Raw genomic sequence first — 24,899 nt, 5'->3', positions numbered from 1 at the left:
TTTAATGTGTAATTTACACACAATTTGCAGATTGCTAAAAGCAATATCCTCTAAATTCTGTTTGGAAAATATAGCCACTTTTCATAAAAATCCTTGTTAATACATAATGTTTATTACATGAAGTAATAAGTAATTTTAAATTTCTCACTTTTAATTCCTGATATGGTAAATATCAGTGGATATAAACTGTGAGAACAAGAACTCTTTGGGGTCATCAATAAATTTTTTGGTTTTTTTTTCTTATTGTAGGAAAATATATATAACATTATTGACCATTTTAACCATTTTTAAGGGTCCAGGTCAGTGGTATGAAGGTAGCTTCTTTTTATTTTTTTTTATTTTTTAAAGATTTTATTTATTTGACAGAGAGACACAGCAAGAGAGGGAACACAAGCAGGGGGAGTGGGAGAGGGAGAAGCAGGCTTCCCGCGGAGCAGGGAGCCCGATGCGGGGCTCGATCCCAGGACCCTGGAATCACGACCTGAGCCGAAGGCAGACGCTTAACGGCTGAGCCACCCAGGCGCCCCTATGAAGTAGCTTCTTGTGTGCAACCATCACCTCCCTCCAGTATCCATCTCCAGAACTTTTTTCAGCTTCCCAAACTGAAACTCCATGACCCAGTAACCGCCTACCTCCACCGCTTCTAAGTGCAAAGGGTGGAGACCTTTTTGGTCCTGAGACCAAGAAGTTTAGGAACTGCCGACCTGGCACAGAGCCCGGGGCTCGGGAGTGCTGCGGGAGGCTGAGCCGCTACCCACGAAGCCCTCCCGTGCCCTCCCCACCCTCCCTGCTCCCCGAGGTCCGGCTCAGCCCAGGGCCTGGCGCCACTCACCTCCCTCAGAGGAGGCGTGACCTGCCTCTGTCCCGCTTCTCTCCCCTTTCTCGATTCATCGTTTACCTTTTAAGAGCATTACGTGTTTCTGGCAAAAAATTAAAACCGAGGAAGAGAGGATGCTGGGCATGGAGGGAAGGTTGTGCAGAGGGAGAGGGAGAGAGAATCCAAGCCAACTCCGCACTGAGCACGGAACCTCATGCAGGGCTGGATCTCATGACCTTGAGATCACGACCCCAGCCAAAACCAAGAGTCGGACACTCAACCGACTGCACCACCCAGGCACCCCAAGGGAGCCATTTCTATACACATGCTTTTGCAACACACATTTTCACTTAGCGAGGTATTTCGAAGAGCTTTCCTTAAAAGTACACACCTCTTTCTCCCACGCAAACCACACATGAATGGTAAATCAATACGTCCCAGCGTGGGATGCCCCCATAATAAAGTCCAGACCCCTTGATGCCCTCCATGAACTGGCTCCCACGCCTGCTTCTGCCTTATCTTTATTCATTTCTATACTTGCACTCCTTGTACTCCCTCATTTGTCCCCAATTGAAAAAGTAGTACTTTTACCTTAAAACATGAAAAAAAAAATCACTAGCAATCCCAATAGAGGCATCTTGTCTTGCATTTTTCCATCTTATTTTAGGATGGGCATAAATAAGATCACGCTACAAACTTGTAGTTTTATTATCTGTGTTTTAAATTCAACCCATCACGGATGTTTTCCCACATTACGAAATATTCTACTTTTATATCTGCTAAGTCTTCATGGTGAATGAGTAAGAGCTCCTACGTGTAGTTATGTACCAGATATAATTCATCCTCCATTGCTTCATAACTTTAATGAAGCCTTTGTTACTGTTTTTATCTAAAAAATCATGACAAATACCTTAAAAGGCTTGAACAGCCAGACATCATTTTTTTTTAATTTTTTTTTTAAGATTTTATTTATTCATTTGAGACACAGAGATACAGAGAGAGAGAGAGAGAACGCATGAGCAGGGAGAGAGGCAGAGGGAGAGCGAGAAGCAGGCTCCTCGCTGAGCCAGGAGCCCGATGCGGGGCTCGATCCCAGGACCCTGGGATCATGACCTGATCCGAAGGCAGATGCTTAACCATCTAAGCCACCCAGGAGCCCCAGCCAGACATCATTTAAAAAATCACAATCCAGGGCACCTGGGTGGCTCAGTCGGTTGAGCGACTGCCTTCGGCTCAGGTCATGATCCTGGAGTCCCTGGATCGAGTCCCGCATCGGGCTCCCTGCTCGGCAGGGAGTCTGCTTCTCCCTCTGACCCTCCCCCCTCTCATGTGCTCTCTCTCATTCTCTCTCTCTCAAATAAATAAATAAAATCTTTAAAAAAAAAAATCACAATCCAAGGTCAGAAACAGTGTTGAGTGAAAGAAGCCAGTCACAGAGAAATGCCTACTGCATGATCCCTGTTTTGAAAAACAGGCAGAATTGAATAAAGATGCTTGGGGGTTCATGCTAAGGTGAAAAAAGATAAAGACAAATAAGGAAGTGATAATGTCATATATCTTAAACCAAGTGGTGTATATGTGGTTATTTGCCCTGTGATAATTCATTGAGCTGTACACTTAGATTTTGTGTGCTATACGATTCTTCACAATACAAATAGTTTTAAAAACTCATAATCCCTCCAACCCAGTTAAAAATATCTCCTACTAACTTAGCATACAGACTTCCAGTTCTACTTATATCCATGATTATATGTACTGTTTTGTAACTTACTGTTTGTACTTGACATATTGGGGACATCTTCCTTTTGGTTACATTATGTTTTAATGGTAATTAGAATGGATGTAATCAAAAAGGTGAAACATATCAACTGTTGGAAAAGAGATAGAGAAACCGGAACCTTCATGCAGTGCTGGTGGGAATGCAAAATGGTGGAGCCACTAGGGAAATGGTTTAGCACTTTCTAAAAAGTTCAGCAACACTTACCATATGCCCCACTAGCCCCACTCTAGATATCTACACAAGAGAAATGAGAACGTATGCCCATACAAAATATTACATAGAAATGTTTAGAGCAGCACTATTCATAATAGCCCAAACTTGGAACCAATCCCAATGTCCAAAAACTTAAACTGTGGCCTATCCCTCCAATTGAATAGGACCCAGCAATGAAAAGGAACAAACTATTCATACATGGCAGGACATGGATGAAACTTAAAACGTTATGCAAGTGAGCAGAGCCAAACACAAAATATTACCCCTTGCTCGATTCCAGCCATATATTGAACATTAGCACATAGCTCCATTGCACCGATATAACATAACTTATTTAACCAAGCTCAATTGTTGGACTTGAACATGTGTCCCATTTTTCAGTATTACGAACAGGGCCATGATGACCACTTCATGACTATATATATGTGGCTGATCGTAATTATTTCTTTGGACGAATGCCCCAAAATGGAACTGCCTGTTTGAAAGTCGGCACCTTTTAAGGCTTTTGATGAATAGTGCCAAAGGTCCTCTCACAAAAGTGTGCTCGCTCTGTGCTCCCACCAGCAGAATGTGAACGTCCCATGTCTCCATTCCCAAATATAGCTCTGCGTACCCACGGGGGTTGTTCCAAGCCCAAGGGCCCCACCGTCACAGTGCTCTGTGTTTGTTTGCAGTTCCCTGGGTGCGCGGCCGCCATGCTTCTGTTCATCAATAGCGCTAACTGCCAAGTGGCAGGTTTTGCTATCGCCACGGTTGGATGGATCCTCACCACCACCTCCATGGGCCTCGTGGAGTGGAGAGTGTGGCACATGGACAACACCTCTCTCTTTCCCTCTGGCCCGGTCTGTGTGGGAATGTGGAAAGTCTGCATTTACCACCATATCAGCAACTATAACAGAACCAAATTGTGTCGCCATTTCAGCTACCGTGATACTTACCTCCCTCTTGATATTCGTGTTTCTCAAAATCTCCTGCTGGTCGCCAGCATTCTAGGCCTTTTGGGGAGAGCCTCCATCATCTTTGCACTTAGAAATGTGTACATGGGAGTTCGTCAGGGGAATGCCACCTTCAATCCATCTGTTGCTTCAGGAATTCTGAACCTGGCTGCTGGCATCTGTATCTCAATCGCTGTGGTCTGGAATTACCACTCCGTGGTGAATGAAGAGGGTATTACCTTCCCGCCATCTCTCGCTATACCCTTCAAGCCAAATACTCAGGAGATTGGCAGTGCCTTTCTGGTGGCGTGTCTGGCTGCCTTCATGACGATGTTAAGTGCGTTACTTTTCCTCGCTTATAAACTCCCCACGGTGAACTAAGTTCACCCTCAAACTTCAGAGATGTAAAAGTCCTGGTTGCGTTGGCTTTGCGAATCCAGCTTGACCAAGGGTTTATGAGAAGTATTAGTAGGATGTTCTATCAAATATTTCCAAAGATTCAAGACCATGGCAAAGGTAGCTTTGGGCAGAAGGTGGCCAACTATTTCCTTCCTTTACCTTCTGTGTCTTTGTTTCATTGATTCACCAGTTCATTGATTGAATTGAGGAAATTTCATTTAAAAAAAAAATCTTCCTCACCTGCCAGTTGGTCTTATTGGATCTGTATTTTAATTATTGTTCAATAAATAATCAATACTATAAACCTAGTGTGTGGAAATGAGATTTTTCTGTGATTCTTACGTTTCCTCTTAAACTTCTGCTAAAAACAACCAACGTTATTTCTTGTGGTATGGTGATAACATCGCTCTATCATATAAAATTCTCCAAAATATGCAGAAGTAGAATAATAGGAGGAATCACCCCACACTCATTATCACACTCAACAATTATCAAGATTCTGTCATATTAGCTTTATAGCTCCTTGCTTTTAGTCTGTTTTTTTCCAAAGGGACATCATTATGTCCCTTCATCCTTATATATTTCAATATTACTTTCTAGAAAATGTGGACATTTCTTTGCATGACCATATTATACCTAAAAAAATTTAACAATTATTCCTTGTTATCAAATACATATCAGAATTTTTAAATGCCTCAAAAATAATTCTACGATTTTATCTTTTCCACACAAGATGCCCACTCTGTCTCTTAAACTAAAGTACTTCCCTTATCACACCCCCTCTGCCTTTTTTTCTTTTTGAAGATTTAATTTTTAATCTGTACACCCAACGTGGGGCTCAAACTCACAACCCCAAGATCAAGAGTCTCATGTTCCACCTACTGAACCAGCCAGGCACCCCTGCCTTTTTTTTTTTCTTCTTAATAATTTTGATTTGCTGAAGAAAGTGGGTCGATTTTCCTACCATTAAACTTGTTACATCTCGAGGCTTCATTAGATTCCAGGTCAGCTCTTTGTGGAAGAGTATTTCAAAGGCAAGGCCCTGTACTGATACTGAGTACATTATAACAGGTGGCAGGGTAATTTACCTCTTTAGTGATGCTAAGATTGATGCCTAGATCCAGAGGGGAAAACTCAACCCCTCTTGTAAATTTCATCAGCCTTCCACCTTTTGATGGTCCTTGTGCAAATCAATTATTGCACTAAGGATTACAAGTGGTGACTTTCTAATGTGAACATTCTTGTCAGATTTATTAGCTGGGATGCTCTTGTAAAGAAGAACTTTCCCTTATCAAGTATGGCCACTTGGGTTCTCTAAAATGCAGCTCATACACAAAAGACAAGGTAAGTGCTTCATTTTTTTCCCCTTTAATTGTTAAATTTCTAGAGGAAGGAGGAAGAATGCATTAATTATCTTGGTGTTGACCTATGTATTTTTTAAATTGTTTTCACTATCAGTTTTCATTTTTGTCTTTTTTCTTTTTTGAGTATCAAGAACTCATGAGATTGTTTTCATGTTTTGGTTTTTTTAAAAAGATTTTATTTATTTATTTGACAGAGAGAGACACAGTAAGAGAGGGAACACAAGCAGGGGGAGTGGGAGAGGGAGAAGCAGGCTCTCCGCGGAGCAGGGAGCCTGACGTGGGGCTCGATCCCAGGACCCTGGGACCATGACCTGAGCCGAAGGCAGACGCTTAACGACTCCACTCAGGTGCCCAAGGACTCCTTTTTCTTAACCACATTGTCATTATCACACCAAGAAAAGTGAATAATTTCCTAATGTAATCAAATACGTAGCCCATATTCAGATTTCCCTAATTGTCTCATCAGTGTTTTTAATGGTAACTTTGTGGCTACCTATGTATTCAAAGTGTTTCCCTCAGCTGCATTCATTATTCCTTTTATGATCAGACTGGCTCATCTTTGGCAATGGAGCCACACGGACGTGTGGCCTTTGACATGTCTCTATCAGGATTATTTTAAGATTAAAAAAAAAAAAAAAACTTTATTCCAGACAATCATAACCTATTTACCTCAAACAACTCTACTTTATCAATAAAATTCATTATATTAAAATGATTTTCCTAAAGAACAAAATAGAGAGAAGGACATATCAGTAATAGAGTTAACAACTATATGCATCAAATGTTAGATGTTGAAATTAAAGTATATTTATTTACTCTGTGTCTAATTACTTTTAATACCAGTGTTCTTAACCTCGTGGAAATTCTCCACAGAATAATTCCCATACACACAAAATTTTGTACCGATTCACAGATCTCTTGAAACCTATTCATGGATCTCACTTTCAAAATAAATGACAGTTTCTATAAATTGATTTATTGTTTTATGGACATGCTGGAAACTCTCCCTTCTCATAATGTTCAGTTTATTTTTAAAACAAATTAACTTTACCAGCTAAAAACCTACCTACAATATTAATGAGTACAGATATACCCTGCTTAAAATCATTTTATTAAACATTTTTCAGTGATGGTTCCTATGTTTAAAGTTTAAGAAAAAAAGCGTTTTTTTAATCTGCACCCAACGTGGGGCTTGAACTCATGGCCCCAAGATCAAGAGTCACATGCTTTACTGGCCGAGCCAGGCAGGTGCCCCAAAAAATAAAAGCATTTTTTTTTTAAAGATTTTATTTATTTATTTGAGAGAGCGAGAATGAGAGAGAGTACGTGAGAGGGGGGAGGGTCAGAGGGAGAAGCAGGCTCCTCGCTGAGCAGGGAGCCCGATGTGGGACTCGATCCCGGGACTCCAGGATCATGACCTGAGCCGAAGGCAGTTGCTTAACCAACTGAGCCACCCAGGCGCCCTAAAAGCATTTTTTAAAAAGGTTTATTTATTTTAGAGAGAGAGCACACAAGCAGGGGGAGGGGCAGAGGGACAGGGAGAGGGAGAAAATCTTAAGCAGACTCCCCACTGAGCCCAGAGCCCAGTGCAGGGCTCAATGCAGGGCTCGATCCCACAACCCTGAGATCATGACCCAAGCAAAAACCAAGAATCTGATGCTCAACCAACTGAGCCATCCAGGCGCTCTAGAAAAAAAGCCTTTTTAATAAACTCAAATCATTACTGAAACCGTTGTCCATTTTTTTTTTTCAAGAGACATGACTACAGAAACATGTCAATATTTCAAAGGGAAGAATTTTTCTGCAGAGACACTATCCAGGAGCAAAGCAAATTCTTTTTTTTTTTTAAGATTTGTTTATTTTAGAGAGTGAGCGTGCATGAGTGGGGGGAGGGGCACAGGGAGAGGGAGAAAATCTCAAGCAGATTCCCTGCTGAGCCTGTAGTCTGACGTGGGGCTCGATCCCCGGATTCCGAGATCATGACCTGAGCCGAAATCAAGAGTCAGCCGCCCAACCGACTGAGCCACCCAGGCGGCCCCAGGAGCAAAGCAAATTCTAAACGCAGTAAGATCATGGCACTATCGTAGTCGCGAGGATTTTGAGACATTAGCCTGTCGATAATGTGCATGCCCGCAATCTATGTGCATGCCTGTTTGAACTTTTTCCCCCTCTGAGAGCTTGCCGTCGTTTTGATGAAGGTTGCTGAAGTCCATGGACATGGTATTGTTTTCATCTCAACTCTTTCAGCATGTTTTCCAGTATGTTTGAAAAAAAAACAAAAAACCTCTAAGTCTTTTCCCAGAGCACGTAGCTCTTTTATGGCCCATGCCTGTTTGGATGATGCTGGAATACTTTCGTAAAAACACTGGATTCCTGACTACGTGTTTTGCTTGAAAAATCTGCTTTTTGCATTCAGCATTTTTTTCGTGTTCTTTATGCTCCATTCTATGTCTTAGTGGATTTTTTTCGTAATTTTCCAATTCTCTGAGATTTACATTATATACTGGCAAGGTTTTGCCCGTTGAAAACCTGTATTGTGACAGTGTGCTCAGTACACGCTGGTATTAGCCATATCCCTCTTCCTGGAATCCAGAGTTGCTCCATTTAATGAAACTCTTCACTAGCTGATTCTCTATCCCCATCAATTGAGGGATACTTCCCATGACTCATGGTCAATCATGATTCCTGCGGCCTGCACAGCAGTCATGATGGTGGTTCCCATCCCATTTTTGTTATTAAAAATACTTTAACATTTTAATAACAATTTAGTAAAGTATAGTTCACATACCATAAAAAACCACATGTACGAGTGGTTTTTAGTATATTCACGTAACTGTGCAGCCAGCAGCACTTACCTGATTACAGAACATTTCATCGCTCCAAGAAGAAACTCCACTAGCAGTCCTCGTTAGTCTTTGAGGCTTTTCTGTGCCTCAACAAGATGACCTAGGTGCATCATGTACATTTCAGGCCCAAGACCTTGAACTAGCATGCCATTCCTTCAGTGAGCCCAAGACATGGAGATGGTATTTAGAAATGACCAATTTAGACACTGGTGGTGCTCATTCTTTGTCTTTGTATCTAGGTATTTTAGTGGACAGGACTAGGATATATGAATTTTTAAGAGGAAAAAATTGTAAAACATTTTTCAATTCAAACTTACAGAATCTTTAGCTGCAATATGATATTACATTTCTTTCTCCCAGATTGAAAACCCACCAATATTTTTTTTAAGATCCTTTTATTTATTTTAGAGAGAGAGAGCATGCCCGTGAATCAGGGTGGGGGGCGGGGCAGAGAGAGAGAGAAGAGAAGCAGACTCCCCCTGAGCATGGAGCCTGATGAAGGGCTTGATCTCACGACCCTGAGATGGTGACCTGAGCTGAAATCAGGAGTCAAACACTTGGGGCGCCTGGGTGGCTCAGTCATTAAGCATCTGCCTTCGGCTCAGGTCATGATCCCAGGGTCCTGGGATCGAGCCCCACATCGGGGTCCCGGCTCCACGGGAAGCCTGCTTCTCCCTCTCCCACTCCCCCTGCTTATGTTCCTTCTCTCGCTGTGTGTCTCTGTCAAATAAATAAAATCTTAAAAAAAAAAAGTCAAACACTTAACTGACGGAGCCACCCAGGCGCCCCCCAAACCCAACAATATTAACATATTTATTCTGTGAGATATAAAAATTTTTATATATTACTGATATCACTATTAGCCATAAGACTACTGAATAAAGCTTAAGGTTTCTTTTAAGCCCTGTTTGTCTCTAAAATGCATTGTATTAGGTGTATATAGTCAAAATACAGCATTGTGAAATTTGTTGATATAATGATGGTTATATCACCAAGTCAGTAAGCAATGCAGTTTATTCATTTCATCTTGTTTTTTATCTTTACTTTCGTGTTTTTGGCATAGTTTTATTTTTTGAATATGTGAAATACTTATTTTCAAGTCAAAATTACTAAACCAGATTTAGTCTCAATAAACGTCTGTTCCTATCCTCATTCTATTCTTTCCCATCTTAGATAACTTTTTTTAAGATTTATTTATTTATTTAACAGAGAGAACGAGAGAGCACAAGCAGGGGGAGTGGGAGAGGGAGAAGCAGGCTCCCCGCGGAGCAGGGAGCCCGATGCGGGGCTTGATCCCAGGACCCTGAGATCATGGCCTGAGCCGAAGGCAGACGCTTAACCGACTGAGCCACTCAGGCACCACCCCCATCTTAGACAACTTTTAAATTTTTGGTTAATTTTCCAATATTTTCTTTTGCAAATATGAATGTTGTATATTCATATTCCATCTTTTTCAAAATGCAACCATAGTATATATATTATTTGGTGTGTATATATATACCTGTCTTTTTCACTTGACAAGAAATTCCTGCAGATCACTTTATCAGCCTACAGAGGTCTTGCCCACTGTGTTAAGGCTGCATAGTATTCCATTGTGTGGCTGCTCCCGAGTTTATTCAGCCAGTTAGGTGTCTCTGCATGTGTATATGTATTACACCTTTGTGCATACCTCTTTTTGTATTTTTGCCAGCGTATCTTTAAGATAGATTCCTAGGACTCCGGGAGCACAGGGTCAGTACACACAGGATGATACACTTTGCGTTCCCGCGAGCAATCTATGAAAATGCCTGCTTCTTTGTGGCCTTGTCCAAAAAAAAAAAAAAATACTCTGTAAAACTTTTGAATTTTTCTTCCGTATGATAGGTGAGAAATGGTATCTCCATATCGTTTCCAATGTATATTTCTCGTTAGTGAGATTGAGCATTTTATCAAATGTCTTAAGGCTATTTTTCATTTCTTCAGTGATCTGTCAGTCGGTTATCTGCAGCTGTGTAATCAGTTCTCCCGAAGCTTCGTGGCTTCAAGCAACACACATTTATTATCTTCCAGCTTCTATGAATCAGTGGTTTGAGAACAACTTAGCTGGATCCTCTGCTTCACAGTCTTTCACAAAAGCTGCAACCAAAATGCCAACCAGGCCATTGCTGTCCCTGGAAGGCTCCAGTGGGGAAGCCACCTCATGGTTTACTTACTTTGTTGTTGGCAGGATTCATTTCATTGGCTCCTCGTAAGCTGTTGGCCTTAGTCTTCAGTTCCTTGCCAGATGGGCCTCTCAGTAGAGCGTCTCAAAGCATGGCAGCTGACTTCATCAGAGCAAGGAAGGGAGAGAGCAGCAGAGAGCGCCAGCAGGATGGAAGTCATGGGTTTTTGTTCCAGTTAATCACGGAAGTCACAATCCCATCACTTTTGCCATTTTCGGTGCATTAGAAGCAAGTTGCTGGGTCCAGCTCACGGTCAAGGGGAGAAGATCAAGGGCACTAATATGAGGAAGGTGGGGATCCTTGGAGTCCATGTCACAGATGCCTACCACTAACCTACTCATATTTCTAGCCCATTCTTCTACTGAGTTTGTCAATATTCTTGACGTTTAGGAGATCTTAATATAGTAGGTATATTTGCCCTTTGCCCTCTGCGCCTTCACTTACAAATACCTTTCTTAATCCTTTCTTAATTTTTATTTTCGAACTTCGCTTACTGCATTTTTTGTTATGCAAATGGTTTTGGTAAAGTTTATATATTGTCTAATTATCAATCTTTTATGCTTCTGGTATTTGAGTCATAATTTAGGCATATTTTTTCCACCCCCCTGTTCAAAAGGCATGTGTTTATTTTTTCCCTAATACTTCATTTTTACTGTATTCATTTAGACTTTATCCTGACATACACTGTGAGATATTGGGCCAAATTTACCTTTTAAAAATGATTCTCCTTTTGTACCATACTACTTAATTAAAAAAACAAAAACAAAACAACAAAAACCCCGGGACACCTGGGTGGCTCAGTCCATTAAGCATCTGCCTTCGGCTCAGGTCATGATCCCGAGGTCCTGGGATCGAGCCCCGCATCGGGCTCCCTGCTCCGCGGGGAGCCTGCTTCTCCCTGTGCTCTCTCTGTCAAATAAATAAATAACATCTTAAAAAAAAAACAAACAAACCTAGTATCTTTTCTACACTGATTTGAGATGCTGTCTTTTTTTCATATAGTAAATTCCACAGATACTGGATCCATTTATGGACGTTCTATTTGACTTCTTTAGAGTATTTCTGTATTGATGTGCCAATACTATACTGTTTTAAATTTTAAAGTCCTATTTTAAAACAAAATATTATGGGGAGCCTGGCTGCCTCAGTCGGAAGAGCATGTGACTCTTGATCTTTGGGTCATGAGTTGGAGCCCCACGTTGGGTGTAGAGATTACTTAAATAAATAAATTTTAAAAATGCTATGCTATATGATATGCTTCTTTGCTCCCCATCCTTAGAATTTCTTAGCTGTTTCTGCTTATTTTTCAATATGAATTTCATAATCATCTTGTGTTACTCCAGACTGAAAAAAAAATGTTAGTATTTTTATTAGGATCATGCTAAGTTTATAGGTTAACTTAGGAATAATTTACATATTTATAATGTTAAGTCTCCTTATTCAAGAACATGGTATGGATCGGGGCGCTGGGTGGCTCAGTCGTTAAGCGTCTGCCTTCGGCTCAGGTCATGATCCCAGGGTCCTGGGATCGAGTCCCACATCGGGCTCCCTGCTCAGCGGGAAGCCTGCTTCTCCCTCTCCACTCCCTCTGCTTGTGTTCCCTCTCTAGCTGTCTCTCTCTGTGTCAAATAAATAAATAAAATCTTTAAAAAAAAAAAAAAAAGAACATGGTATGGATCTTTCCCTCTGTTCAATCCTACTTTTGTTTTTTGAGGAATGTTTAAGGTAGTTTTTTTTTTGCATTGGGTTGTTTCCAGAATGAGGCAAATATGAAAAAAGGTACTATTCACATTTGCATTTAGATTTATGAATGAATGCATTTTTATTTCTCTTGGATAGATATCTTGGAGTAGGATTGCTGGGAGGTATGCTTAGACTTTCAACCCATATTTACTTTTTCCATTCAGGCCTTAGGTTGTGTGTGTGGGTTATAGGGGTCATAAATATTTCTTCTCTTTTGGTGATATTAATGCAACAGTTAAGATTTGGTTTTTTTAATTTTGTATTACGGGACACCCGAGTGGCACAGTCAGTTAGGCGTCCGACTCTTGATTTCAGCTCAGGTCATGATCTCAGGGTCGTGAGATCGAGCCCGGCGTCAGGCTCTGCACTGAGCGTGGAGTCAGCTTGGGACTTTCTCTCCCTCTCTCTCTCTGTCCCCAGCCCTGCACTCACGCACGCTCTCTCTCTCTCGAATAAATAAATAAATCTTTAAAATCAATAAATCAATAAATCACTGCTCCGAGGACCCCACCCAGTAGGTATGCCCTTCATGGACTGTGGAATGCCTTTTTCTCCCAAACTTCGTATGTGGCCCAGTCAGCTCCCAGGGTAACTTCTAAGCCCTCCTAACACCCTATCTGATATATTCCAAAATCCTGCTTGAGGCCAGCTGAGGAGAGAGACAACTCCAGCTCATTCACTCACTGATGAATTCCTTCCCCAAACATTCACTGGGTATTTCTCACATGAGAGGAGCCGCCAAAACATTTAACCAAGAACTTTAAGGATCTAGTGCGTACAAAGCATGCACCTTCTACTCGTGCATCTTGATTGCTCACACTTTTCACAAGGCTCTTCAAATGTTTAAATGGCCTCAGTGAAACTAAATAAATGACTAAAAAAATAAGGTATTAATGGTTAAAAATTAGACATACTCACTTTAATCTGGAGCGACAGACTGAGTGAGGGTCATACTGAGTTCACCAGAGAGAATTCAAAGGACTAGCATGGAATGTCCTTCTTTTTAAAGAATATTTATTTAAGTCTTTGAGAGCATAGGGTTCGAAAATTTTTTCCCACTGTGACATAAGTCTATCAGCTATTTAAATACATGTTCCCAAAACACTGCCTGTGGACCCAAGTGGGCTGGGTGCTCTGTTAGAATGTTAAACAGTCACTTTGCCCTTAGGCTTTGTATCGTGATTTGTGGGTGACGGATTCTTCTTCTCTGATGGAGGTTTTGTAAAATTTTAATGGCATTCCTTAGTAAATCTCCTTTCTGTGCTGACCACTATTTGCATAATGCCCTTAGCTCTCAAGCATTGGGAACTAGGAGGAAATAACACCCTTTTGCATTTAGTTAGAGTTCCTGGCTTTCTTCCCAAGTCTTTGAAAGGCGCGGGATGGCAATTCTGAGTCCCATTCAGACCTTCAGGGCTGGCCTTGGACTGAGTCCCATGTATTCTCCATGCAACCACAAGAATGGCTTGTAAAATGGTTCCTAGGTAAACATCATGTTTCCCCCAATGAAATCTCTCCCTATAATAGGTCTAATTAAGGCCAACTTTACATATAGGGGATTTGAAAGTGGATTTGTGTAATTTAAGTGGATCAAAACCATAGGTTTCTTGGAAAATGGAAGCTTGTAGAAGATATGCTTATGAGGAAGCGTTGCCCGAACGCACTTCTCTCCCAGAAGAGAGATGGTGACCATGGAGAGAGTGGCTCAACTGCCATCTGTTGGTCACAGAGGCAAGTGACTGAGTTGGCTTTGGTGGAAATTAGGTGGTGACCCTCTGCTGCCTTCAGTCTCAACAGAGAGCAAGTCGATGGGTCATAAAGACTTTAGATACAAAAGACGAGGGGATCACCAAGGCAGGGTCTGCCTTGAGGGAGAAGGGTAAAAGAAGAAAAGGAAAAAAATGTGTTTCAAGACCTTCTGAAGTACCTTTTGGAAAGAATATTTTTTACAGGAATAAGCAAAGAGAATGTATCCTGTGTATTTCCAGTTGGTGCTGGAGGATGCTGTAAGGGCTGGTGATATTTCTTTCATTCTTTCTCATAGAGATCCTTCCAAGGTAGCCAGGAGCCAGAGAGATGCCATATGGCACTTGGGCTGGAGACGAAATCAAAAGTGCCAGAACATTCGTTGTTGAGACCCCAGGAAATAAGGAGTCCACATAAGGGTAACAGCACTCCCAGTCTGAGGGAGGAAGGGTGGCCCAGGTTAGTGCTGACAATTCCTTCATCCTCCCCAGCCTTCCCCTCAGTCCCACCTCGGACTCTGAGGAAACACCAGGAGGTGATAATTGTCATAATGCCCAATATATTGATGTTTCATAGTTCATGGATTGCTTTCACCTTTCTCTTTCTGGCAGCCCTGGACAATGTGCCGGGTTGGCTTGAGCACCGGGAAGCACAGAGTTCCTGTGGCAGAGAAAGGATGCAGGGCGGGTGGCTCCCATCTTCCACACGAGGGATCAAAATGGAGAGATTCTAAGCGGCTTGTCCCTGGTCAGAAAGAGGAGCTGGGGTGAGATCTGAGGTCTTTAGACACAGTCCTCCAAAATAGTGGTGAAAGCAAGTAATAGAATTATCTGCTGGAGAGCTGTTTTTCTGCTCCAAAAGCTCACTGTCCACATGACTGAGGGGTCTTATTGGAGACTTCACACACCACCACAATGTCCTCTGCATATTCTCCTTAGGACATGTGCTCTTCCTCTGTAAGAATGACACACGACTTCTGGAGCCTAGAAGATTCCATCCATCTGTCTTTCCTAGAGTTCTCTTGTCTCCTCTTCTAAGAGAGAGACTCCTCCAACAGAGAAAATCAGGGGAGCAGCAAATAGTGTGTGTGGGTTCTCTGTGAAATGTCAAAAGTCCATCTAGATTCCTGACTGGCCGCAGTTGTGTTAGAAACCTAATTCTATACAGTACAGATGTCCTACTGCTGCTGGAGCATACGCATCAAATTCATGAGAAAACATATGCCTTCTTTTTAAAATATCAATTAATTCTTCCCCATAATAGACCCAAACTGGAGACAACCCAAATGTTCATCCATGGGAGAAAAGATACACAAACTGGGCGTGCCCATACGATGGGACGCTGAACCACAACAGAAACAAAGGGAGCAGTGGCGTATTCAACAACACAGTTGAATCTCAAAAACATTATGCTGAGCAAAAGAGAGCGACCGAAGATACATTATGTTCTGTGTGTTTCCATATATGTGTAGTTCAAGAATTTGCAAACATAATTTATGGTGGGGGACACCAGAATAGTGATCACACATGGGTAAAGGGCAGACCTAGGTGGCTATTGACTAGCAAGAGATCAGAATATTCTTTTTACCCTAGTGGAGGTTACAGGGGAACCTGTGTACAAATTCCTTGAGTGGCACATGTAAGGTGAGTAGTTTTTACTCTTTGTAAGTTACACCTCAACTAAAGTATGAAACAAAAAGTAAAAAATAAAAATAAAAATTTGAGAAACAAGACAGAGGAAGGATCATAGGGGAAGGGAGGGAAAAATGAAAGAAGACGAAACCAGAGAGGGAGACAACCATAAGAGACTCTTAATCTCAGGAAACAAACTGAGGGTTGCTGGAGTGGGGGGTGGGGTGGGAGGGATGGGGTGGCTGGGTGACGGACACTGGGGAGGGTATGTGCTACGGTGAGCGCTGTGAATTGTGCAAGACTGATAATCACAGACCTGTATCTCTGAAACAAATAACACATTATATGTTAGTAAAAAAGAATAAAAATAAAAATAAAAACACAAGTTTTTCCCACTCCTTATTCGTGATCACCCTTCTGCGCTTTTCTCTCCTCTCTGCACAGTTGTGTGCCTGGTTCACTTTAACATCACGCTTAGTGTGTGTGAGGTTCTAGAATTTTGATCATAAGCAAGCAGTTTTAAATTAAAATTGTATAAATTTACAACCTTAAGCATAGTTAGGTGACGACCAGAGGGAAGGTAGACTGCAGAGGGGGAAGAATGGTGTTGACCTTTGCAACCGAAACAAAACCGAAAGAGGCCTCATGAGGGTCTATGTCAATATCTATCCATGGATCCTTGTCCAAGGAAACTTAGGGAAGGTGCATCCCTTTATAAAAGCATTGGCTTTTAAAGTCTTTAGTCACAGGGAGATCAAGGAGGCAAGTATTTATATTTTCCCATCTGTTGCTGCCCTTCAAGATTCCGTTTCATTTTTTATGGAACATAGATCTAGAAGGCCACAGATAGCCATTATTATCATTGACATAGAATTTGTCCATTTGTGATGCTCTTTTGTTGTGAATAAATGCCATCTGCTATTAGGAGAGCCCGGAAGCGCTGCGTCAACAGCAAGGGCTCGAGAGCCTGGCTTCACCGTTTATATCTATGTGACCTTGGGTAAATTACTTAACCTCTCTGTGCTCAGTACCCTCACCTAGAAAATGGGATCATAATTGTACATCTATCATTGGGCTGTCATGAGGATTGAATGTGTTACTCTTCATAAACTATTTGCAACAGGGCACGACGTATACAAAACACAAGGTATGCGTAATAAATACTCGGGAGGAGACAGGATAGGGTGGGCTTTGTTCAGAGCCCCAAACTCTACCTAACCAAACCTCTTTTACGATAAGTGGTTCATCTCTCTTCGTGGATCTTTTCATGTTGGCTGGACCTTTTCCCCTCTCTGTGTGAAATTTCCTACCGCTCCGAGGACGGTTTGCCATTCTCCAATCTTCCAAACGCTTGGGTCCTTCTACATGGCCCACGGGGAAATTTTAAAATAGGATATAGGGAGTCTTTCACATTTGGTCCTCGGGAAAAACATGTTCCCACTCCATCGGTTTCAGACACAGATGCACCAAAACTTCCCTCAACTGGCATGTGTTCCTGCATTTGTGATCTTCTCCTTCCTAATTCCTTCATGCTGTCAAAACTCACCGGTCCTGTGGTCCGTTCCCTTCAGAACTCCATTGGTAAGGAAACACTATTCCTGGAGAGTGAGGTGATCAAGCTGGCAGGCAACCCCAAACTCATTTGGCTAATGTAACTAAAACTCCTGCCTTCGTGCCATTAGAAAGCACATTCCCCAGAAGATTGTGGAACAGCAGATACAGTGTTGGGAATATCAGGCTTCATAGCAAGGAGCCGTATTTCAGAGGCCCCTAAAATCTTCTGTACGGGCGGTCGCTTATGTTATCCACACACCAGCCCCCTCTGAGCAGATCCTGCCTCATTCCCTTCTGCTAATCAGCGGAGGCAGAAACCCTGGGAGGATCATGTTCTGATTATGCCTGCCACGGACTCCCAAGGATTCAAATGGAAAAAGATCCAAATAAGCTGCTCCACAATCTAGATTTTCCTTCATAGAAGACACTTGCTTCGTGCACAATACCTCAGGCTATTTTTACGTTGTCCCCCAAAGAAGGCAACATCTAAAGGTGGAGTCTGAGCAAGTGATGGGTAAAAAAAGTAAATAGGCATGATTTGTTGTGTACAACATGCTATAGATCGTCAAGGTCATGTTTATTCTGTTTTTAATTTAAAAATATGTACATAGGGGCACCTGGGTGGCTCAGTCGTTAAGCGTCTGCCTTCGGCTCGGGTCCTGATCCCGGGGTCCTGGGATCGAGCCCCACATCGGGCTCCCTGCTCGGCGGGAAGCCTGCTTCTCCCTCTGACGCTCCCCCTGCTTGTGCTTTCTCTCTCTGTCAAATAAAGAAATAAAATCTTTTTAAAAATGTATGTACATAACTATTTGTAGATCTATAAAGAAAATTATATGTGTTTTCTTTTGACACAAATGGTCATACTATATGTATTATTTTTCATTTTCCTTTTTTTTTTTTTTTTTTTTGGTGTACTGCAGAAGTTTCTTCAGACGGTTCGTGTGGATTCACTCATTCTTGGTAATGGCCATGTAATATTTCACTATAATCCCGTATGTACCATCATGAGACCTGATCCAAGATCAAAAGCCAGACACTCAACTGACTGAGCCACCCAGGTGCCCCCAAAAATGTAATCTTTGAAGTATAAAACTCTATGGTAGGGTTAGGTAGCTAGATAGATATAGCCGATGAGAAAATTGGGTAACTTGGGGGGTAAATCTGAAGAAATTGCCTGAAACACAGCCTGGAATACAAAGACATTGAAAATATGAAAGAGCACTTAAGAGCACGACACATAGAATGAGAAGGCCTGATGTATGTCTGTCTCCAGGAATTTCAGTGGAATACAAATAGACTGTGAAAAAGGTGATATTTGAACTGAGGTTGAAATTTTTCCAGAATTAGCGAAAGATCCGATTCCTCCGATGGAGAAAGTACATTGAGTCTTGAGTAGGATAAATAAAAATAGATTCACACCTATCATAGTGAAAACGCAGAAACTTCAGATACAAGCAGAAAGTCTTAAAGGAGACCAGAGAGAAGGCAGAAATTAAATGATAAAGGACCTACAGTCAGACCAACAAACGCCAGCCTTCTCAGCAAAGAGCAAAACCAGCAAAAAATACCTTCAAAGTGCTGAAAGAAAGTAATGGTCAACCGGTAATTCTAGGTCTACTAGCCTATTACTTGAGAATAAGGACAAAATGAAGACATTTTCAGGTAAAGAACTTACAAAAGGAGTACTTTGGGAAGAAGGTAATTGGGCCCAGAATGAAGGACTTGGATCCAGAAGCAATGATAAACAAAGAAATTAGTAAGTATATCTAAGCCAGCCCTGATTATAATTTTCAATGTTGATATTACAGAGTTCACAGATAGCATGGAAGACAGGAGAGGAATAATTAGGGATAAAGCTTTTTAATGTCCTTGTTTATTCTGAGTCATTAATTAACTTTAGTGGGGTTTTTTTCTTTTGCTCATTTACTAATTTATTTTAAGTAATCTCTACACCCAATATGGGGCTTGAACTCACGACCCCGAGGTAAAGAGTCACATGCTCCACCAACTGAGCCAGCCAGGCGCCCCAATCAACTTCAGATTTTAAGTGAGTATATATGTTAAAATTTTAAGGGTAACCACTAAGCAAATAGAGGGTGAAAAGAAATTAAAAGTAGAAGGACTGGAAAGGAGGAAACAAAACTGTAATCTTTCCAAGGCAACATGATTATGTAGAAAATCCAAGAAAAGACTATATAGTCATAATTCCATATATAGGAACTTTCTAGAAGAGGAGCACTCGAGACAGCCACAGAGCAGTGGTTCCCTGGTGCTAGGTGTAGGAGTGGGGTATGGCCACAAGTGGGCACTAGGGAACATTTTGGGCTGGCAGTCATGTTCTAGACCTGGATTGTGATTGTGGTCCTACAATTATATAAATTTACTAAAACTCTGCAAGTTGTATGCCTTAAATGAGCGAATTTTATGGTATACCAATTATATCTCAACAAATGTTTAAAAATAAAATCCAGTGGCATTCCTAAATGCCAGTGACAACTTTTTGAAGAATGTGATTTAAAAAAAATATATGCTATTTCCAATGGTAAGAAAGCCAATAGTGGCCTAAGGACTAAATCTAAAAGAAGATGTACAAGACTTTCATGGGAAAGAACAGAATCTTATTTAAAGTCATGAAAGACAAATCATTCAACAGAGGCATAGACTATGTTCATGAAGGAGATAACTCTGTTGTAAATTGGCAATTCTCGTCCATGTAAGAGAATTCCAACCAAAACCCAAGGGTTTTGTGTTCATCTGGGGAGCATTAGCTGCTGTGACAAAAGATAAAACAACAGTGACTTAACACAATATAGGTCTACTTCTTACTCATGTTGGGTCCTCCAAGTTGTGACTCAGGGGCCCCAGATCCTTCCTTCTTGTAGCCACGTGTCCTCAATAGGTAGATGGCAGGTTCTCTGGGCCCGTCTGCTTCTAGTGACAGGAGTATGGAGCATCACTCATGGGGCCCTTCATAGGTTGGCCGGGAAGTGGTGTGCAGTATTTCCGCTCATTGAACAGTGACTAGTACCAGCCATGTGGCTGGGAAATTTAGTCCTTCACTGTGTCCAGGAGGAAAGAAAAGCAGGTTATGCAGAACATACAGCAGTGTCCACCGTAGTTTTTCACGAAGCTTGATGAGCTGATATTCCCAGGCTCCTTCTGAGCTGTTTAACATGGGCTTCTTCCGGGGATAGGCATCCCAAGCCAAATTCAGAGCTAACTCCTGGAGTATAAATCTACTTCAGAAGTCACAAAAACCATTCAGGGTTCATTTTTAGAGTTTGTGACAGAAAACGGAAGTCACACTGTAGTATTACAAATGAAGTGTGTCCATCAGACCCACCATTATATAAACTGTACAGGAGTTTCTGGGGCTCGCCAAATCCTCAGACAACCCCCCCGCCCAGGCCAGGGTCCGATCTGACTCCCATGGGCGGGCACAGGAAGCAGGAAGGGTAGCAGAGGCAACCGGGTGAAGCGTGGCATCTTCAACCACCACTAACAGTCTGACCTTGGCTGGTTATGTACCGCGGTCCCTCAGTTTCTCCATCTGCGAAACTGGTCGTCATTGTTTTGTCCTTGTGTACGATTGTTGTGAGACTAAAAGAAATAATCCACGTAGATTCTTCAACATTTCTTGGCACGTATACACACTCGACACATAGTCGTTGTTGCTGCGTCTGCTGCTACTTTGATCATTACGGTAATTTATATCCCAGTCCCCTACTCGTAGGTATTTGGTTGTTGTTCTGTACGGAGAGATGTTTCTGGGATGTGTCCTGCATAACCGACCACCTGGACCCGCACGTACACAGGCAGGCGAAGGAATGTTGTTTGTGAGACTCGTGCTGTGCGAATGACCTTGGGAGCCTGGTTATTTAAATATACGATCTGGCTTCCAGATCAGACCTGGCCCTTCTGTTCTGGATGCCCAGAGCTACAAACCTTGTCCCACATCCCCTCGGGCTCCAGGTGGGGCTGGCCCCCCGGAATAGAATCCGGGAGGGGAGGCAGACACACATAGCCCAGGCTCCTTAAAAATATAGAAACATGATAACATAGAGATGCGGTTCGCTCCAGACTGCATGGAGGCAAACAAATGTTTAATTTCCAACCCTGTTATTTGCCCTGTAAATATGGCCCTTATGGGGATGGTCAGTGGCAAGTCTCAGCTGAAGGGAGGACGCTCCGTCAGGCCTCTCAGTCAGGACTCCAGCCTGGCTGTCTCCACCGGGCTTCCCCAGCTGATGAGGTTGGACGTTGTAAGTCCCCGATCTGATGTGACTTCGCCTTATTCTCCTTTATTGCCTACTATTACCTTCATCTGTGTGTGGATTCCTTTCCTCTTCTATTTCTATTAGGTTTCTATAATAATAATAAAGTTTTCGTTCCTTTTCGAAACCGGAACATAGCCGTAGTGAATCTTTTGTTCAGAACAATTGTTTTTACTTGTTCTCTGTTATGAACAATACCGCCTAAGCATCTCTTTATTGATGCTTGGCTGACTCATAAGTAACTTGCTAATTCACAAGACTTATTCCATAGGTCCAACTGGGTTACAACCCAAGGCATGGATCAAAATACCTCTTTCTGTAATTATTAAGAAAATCTCTAAGTGCCAACTGAAGGCAAAGACATATTAGCTTGATTTTCCGAAAGATAAAGAAGCAATCCCTGACATCTGGTAACTAAAAAACTTGAATTCCATAATCCACAAAAGTACTCGGATGTGCTAGTAGATATACAATTAATGAACTCTGAGGATGATGTTGATCTTGGGTGGCCAGCATGAATTTTCTAGGAACAATCTAACTAATCTGATTTCCACTTTCTCTCATGTTAAGTGCGACTCGGATTGGCTTTGCAGACAGAATGGGCTGCAAGGCATTCTGGGATTTGAGTGACCGAACCTCTGGGAGAAGGAAGAAAGTCCAGTCCTGGTTAAAGCAAGGGCTAGGAAGTATGGGTGAGGTCACAAAGGGTGGCTTCAGTCGGGCCAACATAGTTCTATGAGGTAACTCTTCACCCTACAAACCAGGCCTGCAGCTGGGCCCTAAAAGGAGCTCCAGGGAAGAAGCCTGGTAGGAAGCCCAGTCAACCCTACAGGGAGGTGTGATGAAGGCAATGAAATGGACATCCATGGCTGCAAGAGTGATTCTAGACCCTCCTGCCTGTGGACAGAAGCTGCCACTGTAAGTCTTCCCATATCGGGACTGGTGTCCCATTTCGGGGCAGCAACCCTCGTCCCACCTTGAGAAGCATGACCCTTTGGATCTTGACAGGAATGGGTGTGACTGTTACCCTCAGACCAGAAGCCATCTAAATATGGCTGGCGTTTGGGTGCCTGGGTGGCTCAGTCGGTTAAGCGACTGCCTTCAGCTCAGGTCATGATCCTGGAGTCCCGGGATCGAGTCCCGCGTCGGGCTCCCTGCTCAGCAGGGAGTCTGCTTCTCCCTCTGACCTCTCTCTCTCTCTCTCATTCTCGCTCTGTCAAATAAATAAATAAATAAAATCTTTAAAAAAATAAATAAATAAATATGGCTGGCGTTTTACAGTTGTTGCTCATCCAGTGTTGAGCTCCCCCGAGTAAGAGAATCGTGTCTTCCATTGGGACATATGAGGGATGTGAAGACTCTTTCATCGCAAATAAGAGAAACTAACTTGCATTTGTCTAAGTCAGTGATTCTCACCTGGGATGATTCTGTCCCCTTAGGGGACATCTGGCAATGTCTGGAGACATTTTTGGTTGTCAGTGCTTAGGAGGTGGAGTACCACGGGCATCTAATGAGGAGGGGCCAGGGATACTGCTAAGCAACCTACAAGGCGCACAATAACCCCCAGCACAAAGAATTATCCAGCCCCAAATGTGCACGACGCCTAGTTGTGAAACCCTGAACTAAACCAAAAAGTAAACAAACAAGCAAAACAATTTATTGGAAGAGTCCTGGGGTAAGTTTGCAGAATCTAAGGAGAAGTTAAATCAGTCTCAAAAAAAAAAAAAAGAATATACTAGTGCTGATCCATGACCCTGAGCACCTGAGCAGTAGAAGTGTAGACGTTCACGGACATTTGCCAAGCTCTGTTGTACATATGACTTGCCTCCCCAACACGCAGTCTCTCAGGAAAGAATTTGATTGATCCAGTAAGGGTCAGAGTCCCCTCCCAGGAGGTTCGGCTCTGGCCAGCTGTGTGGTGGAAATGTGGCACTCGGGGGACCCTCCTGGATGTTTCCTGTATGAGTGAATTACCATGGCCTCTGGCAGCCATTCCTGTGAGCTATGATAACGTTAGGAGAAACGGGGCAGAAATCCGGGAAAGACTCATTCACAGTCAGCCTGCAGGGCTACCTGTTCTTAACTCATGCCCATCCCGGTCTGCTTGTCCACTCGCCCCCCACCTTCCAGTTATCCCCCTGTAAATCCCCTCCTGTAAATGCCTTTTCCTGGAATGTCAGCCGCCTGATCTCCTGAAAGCTGGGAGTAATTTTTCTCGACCTTCACTCCCCGGGCCAGCCCATTCTTCCAATACCCAATTCCGTGTATTAAACCCTTCCGGCTCGAAATATCCAGAATTTTCCTGACTAAACCGGACTGTTGTAGCAGAGATGGTTTCCAGCACTTCTCACGGCATATTTGATGACCCCTCTGCTGCTAGCCCTGTGGAAGGCAAACTCAGACACCATATGTCTTCCTGCTTCCCGCCAGGCCTGAGGTCGCTGCAAAGCGGGGCTCCATCTTGAGTGTGCCTTGGAAAATTTGTAACCTGTAAAACAGGTTCCTAGACCCCTACCCCAGCATTTCTGGTTCAGTAGGTCGGGGTTGGAACTTAAGAATTTACATTTCAGGGCACCTGGGTGGCTCAGTGGGTTAAGCGTCTGCCTTCGGCTCAGGTCATGATCCTGGAGTCCCGGGATCGAGTCCCGCATCGGGCTCCCAGCTCGGCAGGGAGTCTGCTTCTCCCTCTGACCCTCCACCTCTCATGCTCTCTCTCTCTCATTCTCTCTCTCTCAAATAAATAAATAAAATAAAAGAACTTGCATTTCTGACAAGTCCCACTGAAAGCTGGCACTGTTGGTCCAGAACCCCTGCGGGGAAACATTGCCAACCAGAGCCTTCCCTCTTCTACCGAAAGTTTGCTCATTTTGAACACCTGGCTGAATTATTAGAATTTTTTTTTAAGATTTCATTTTTAAGTAATCTCTGCACCCAGTGTGGGGCTCGAGCTCACAACGCCGACATCGAGAGTTGCCCACTCCACTGGTGGAGCCAGCCAGGCACCCTGGAATTATTAGTATATTTTATTTATTTATTTTTTAAAGATTTTATTTATTTATTTGACAGAGAGAGACACAGCGAGAGAGGGAACACAAGCAGGGGGAGTGGGAGAGGGAGAAGCAGGCCTCCCGCCGAGCAGGGAGCCCGATGTGGGGCTCGGTTCCAGGACCCTGGGATCGTGACCTGGGCCGAAGGCAGCCGCTTAACCGACTGAGCCACCCAGGCGTCCCTATTTCATCATTTTTAACTAGTTTAAATTCTCTGGAGTATTATCTCTTCCAAGGTTTGGTATCTGGCTCCATCATTCCTAAACCCAACTTCACAGGAAGACTCTCATTATCCACACCTTCCATTAAAACTGGAGATTGGGATCTTCCTGAATTAAAAAGACTCTTA

General features: G+C 42.7%; 1 protein-coding gene across 1 annotated transcript; it reads left to right on the top strand.

Annotated features, from left to right (window-relative positions):
• The first annotated feature begins 1,882 nt into the window (after positions 1-1,882).
• CLDN34 (claudin 34) lies at positions 1,883-4,736 on the top strand. Its single transcript, XM_081809198.1, has one exon. The coding sequence runs from the start codon at positions 3,392-3,394 to the stop codon at positions 4,124-4,126; it is 735 nt and encodes a 244-aa protein (XP_081665324.1). The 5' UTR covers positions 1,883-3,391; the 3' UTR covers positions 4,127-4,736.
• Positions 4,737-24,899: the final 20,163 nt, after the last annotated feature.

The sequence above is a fragment of the Leptonychotes weddellii genome, chromosome X (genome assembly GCF_054177405.1).
Source record: "Leptonychotes weddellii isolate Sample4059 chromosome X, ASM5417740v2, whole genome shotgun sequence".
Classification (NCBI taxonomy): domain Eukaryota; kingdom Metazoa; phylum Chordata; class Mammalia; order Carnivora; family Phocidae; genus Leptonychotes; species Leptonychotes weddellii.
The sequence above is the reverse complement of the archived record's forward strand: the minus strand, read 5'-3'. Positions and strand labels throughout refer to the sequence as shown.

What these genes read in the sequence shown, in the direction of transcription:
- CLDN34 (XM_081809198.1), top strand. Translation starts at nt 3,392, where the DNA reads ATGTCTCCATTCCCAAATATAGCTCTGCGTACCCACGGGGGTTGTTCC.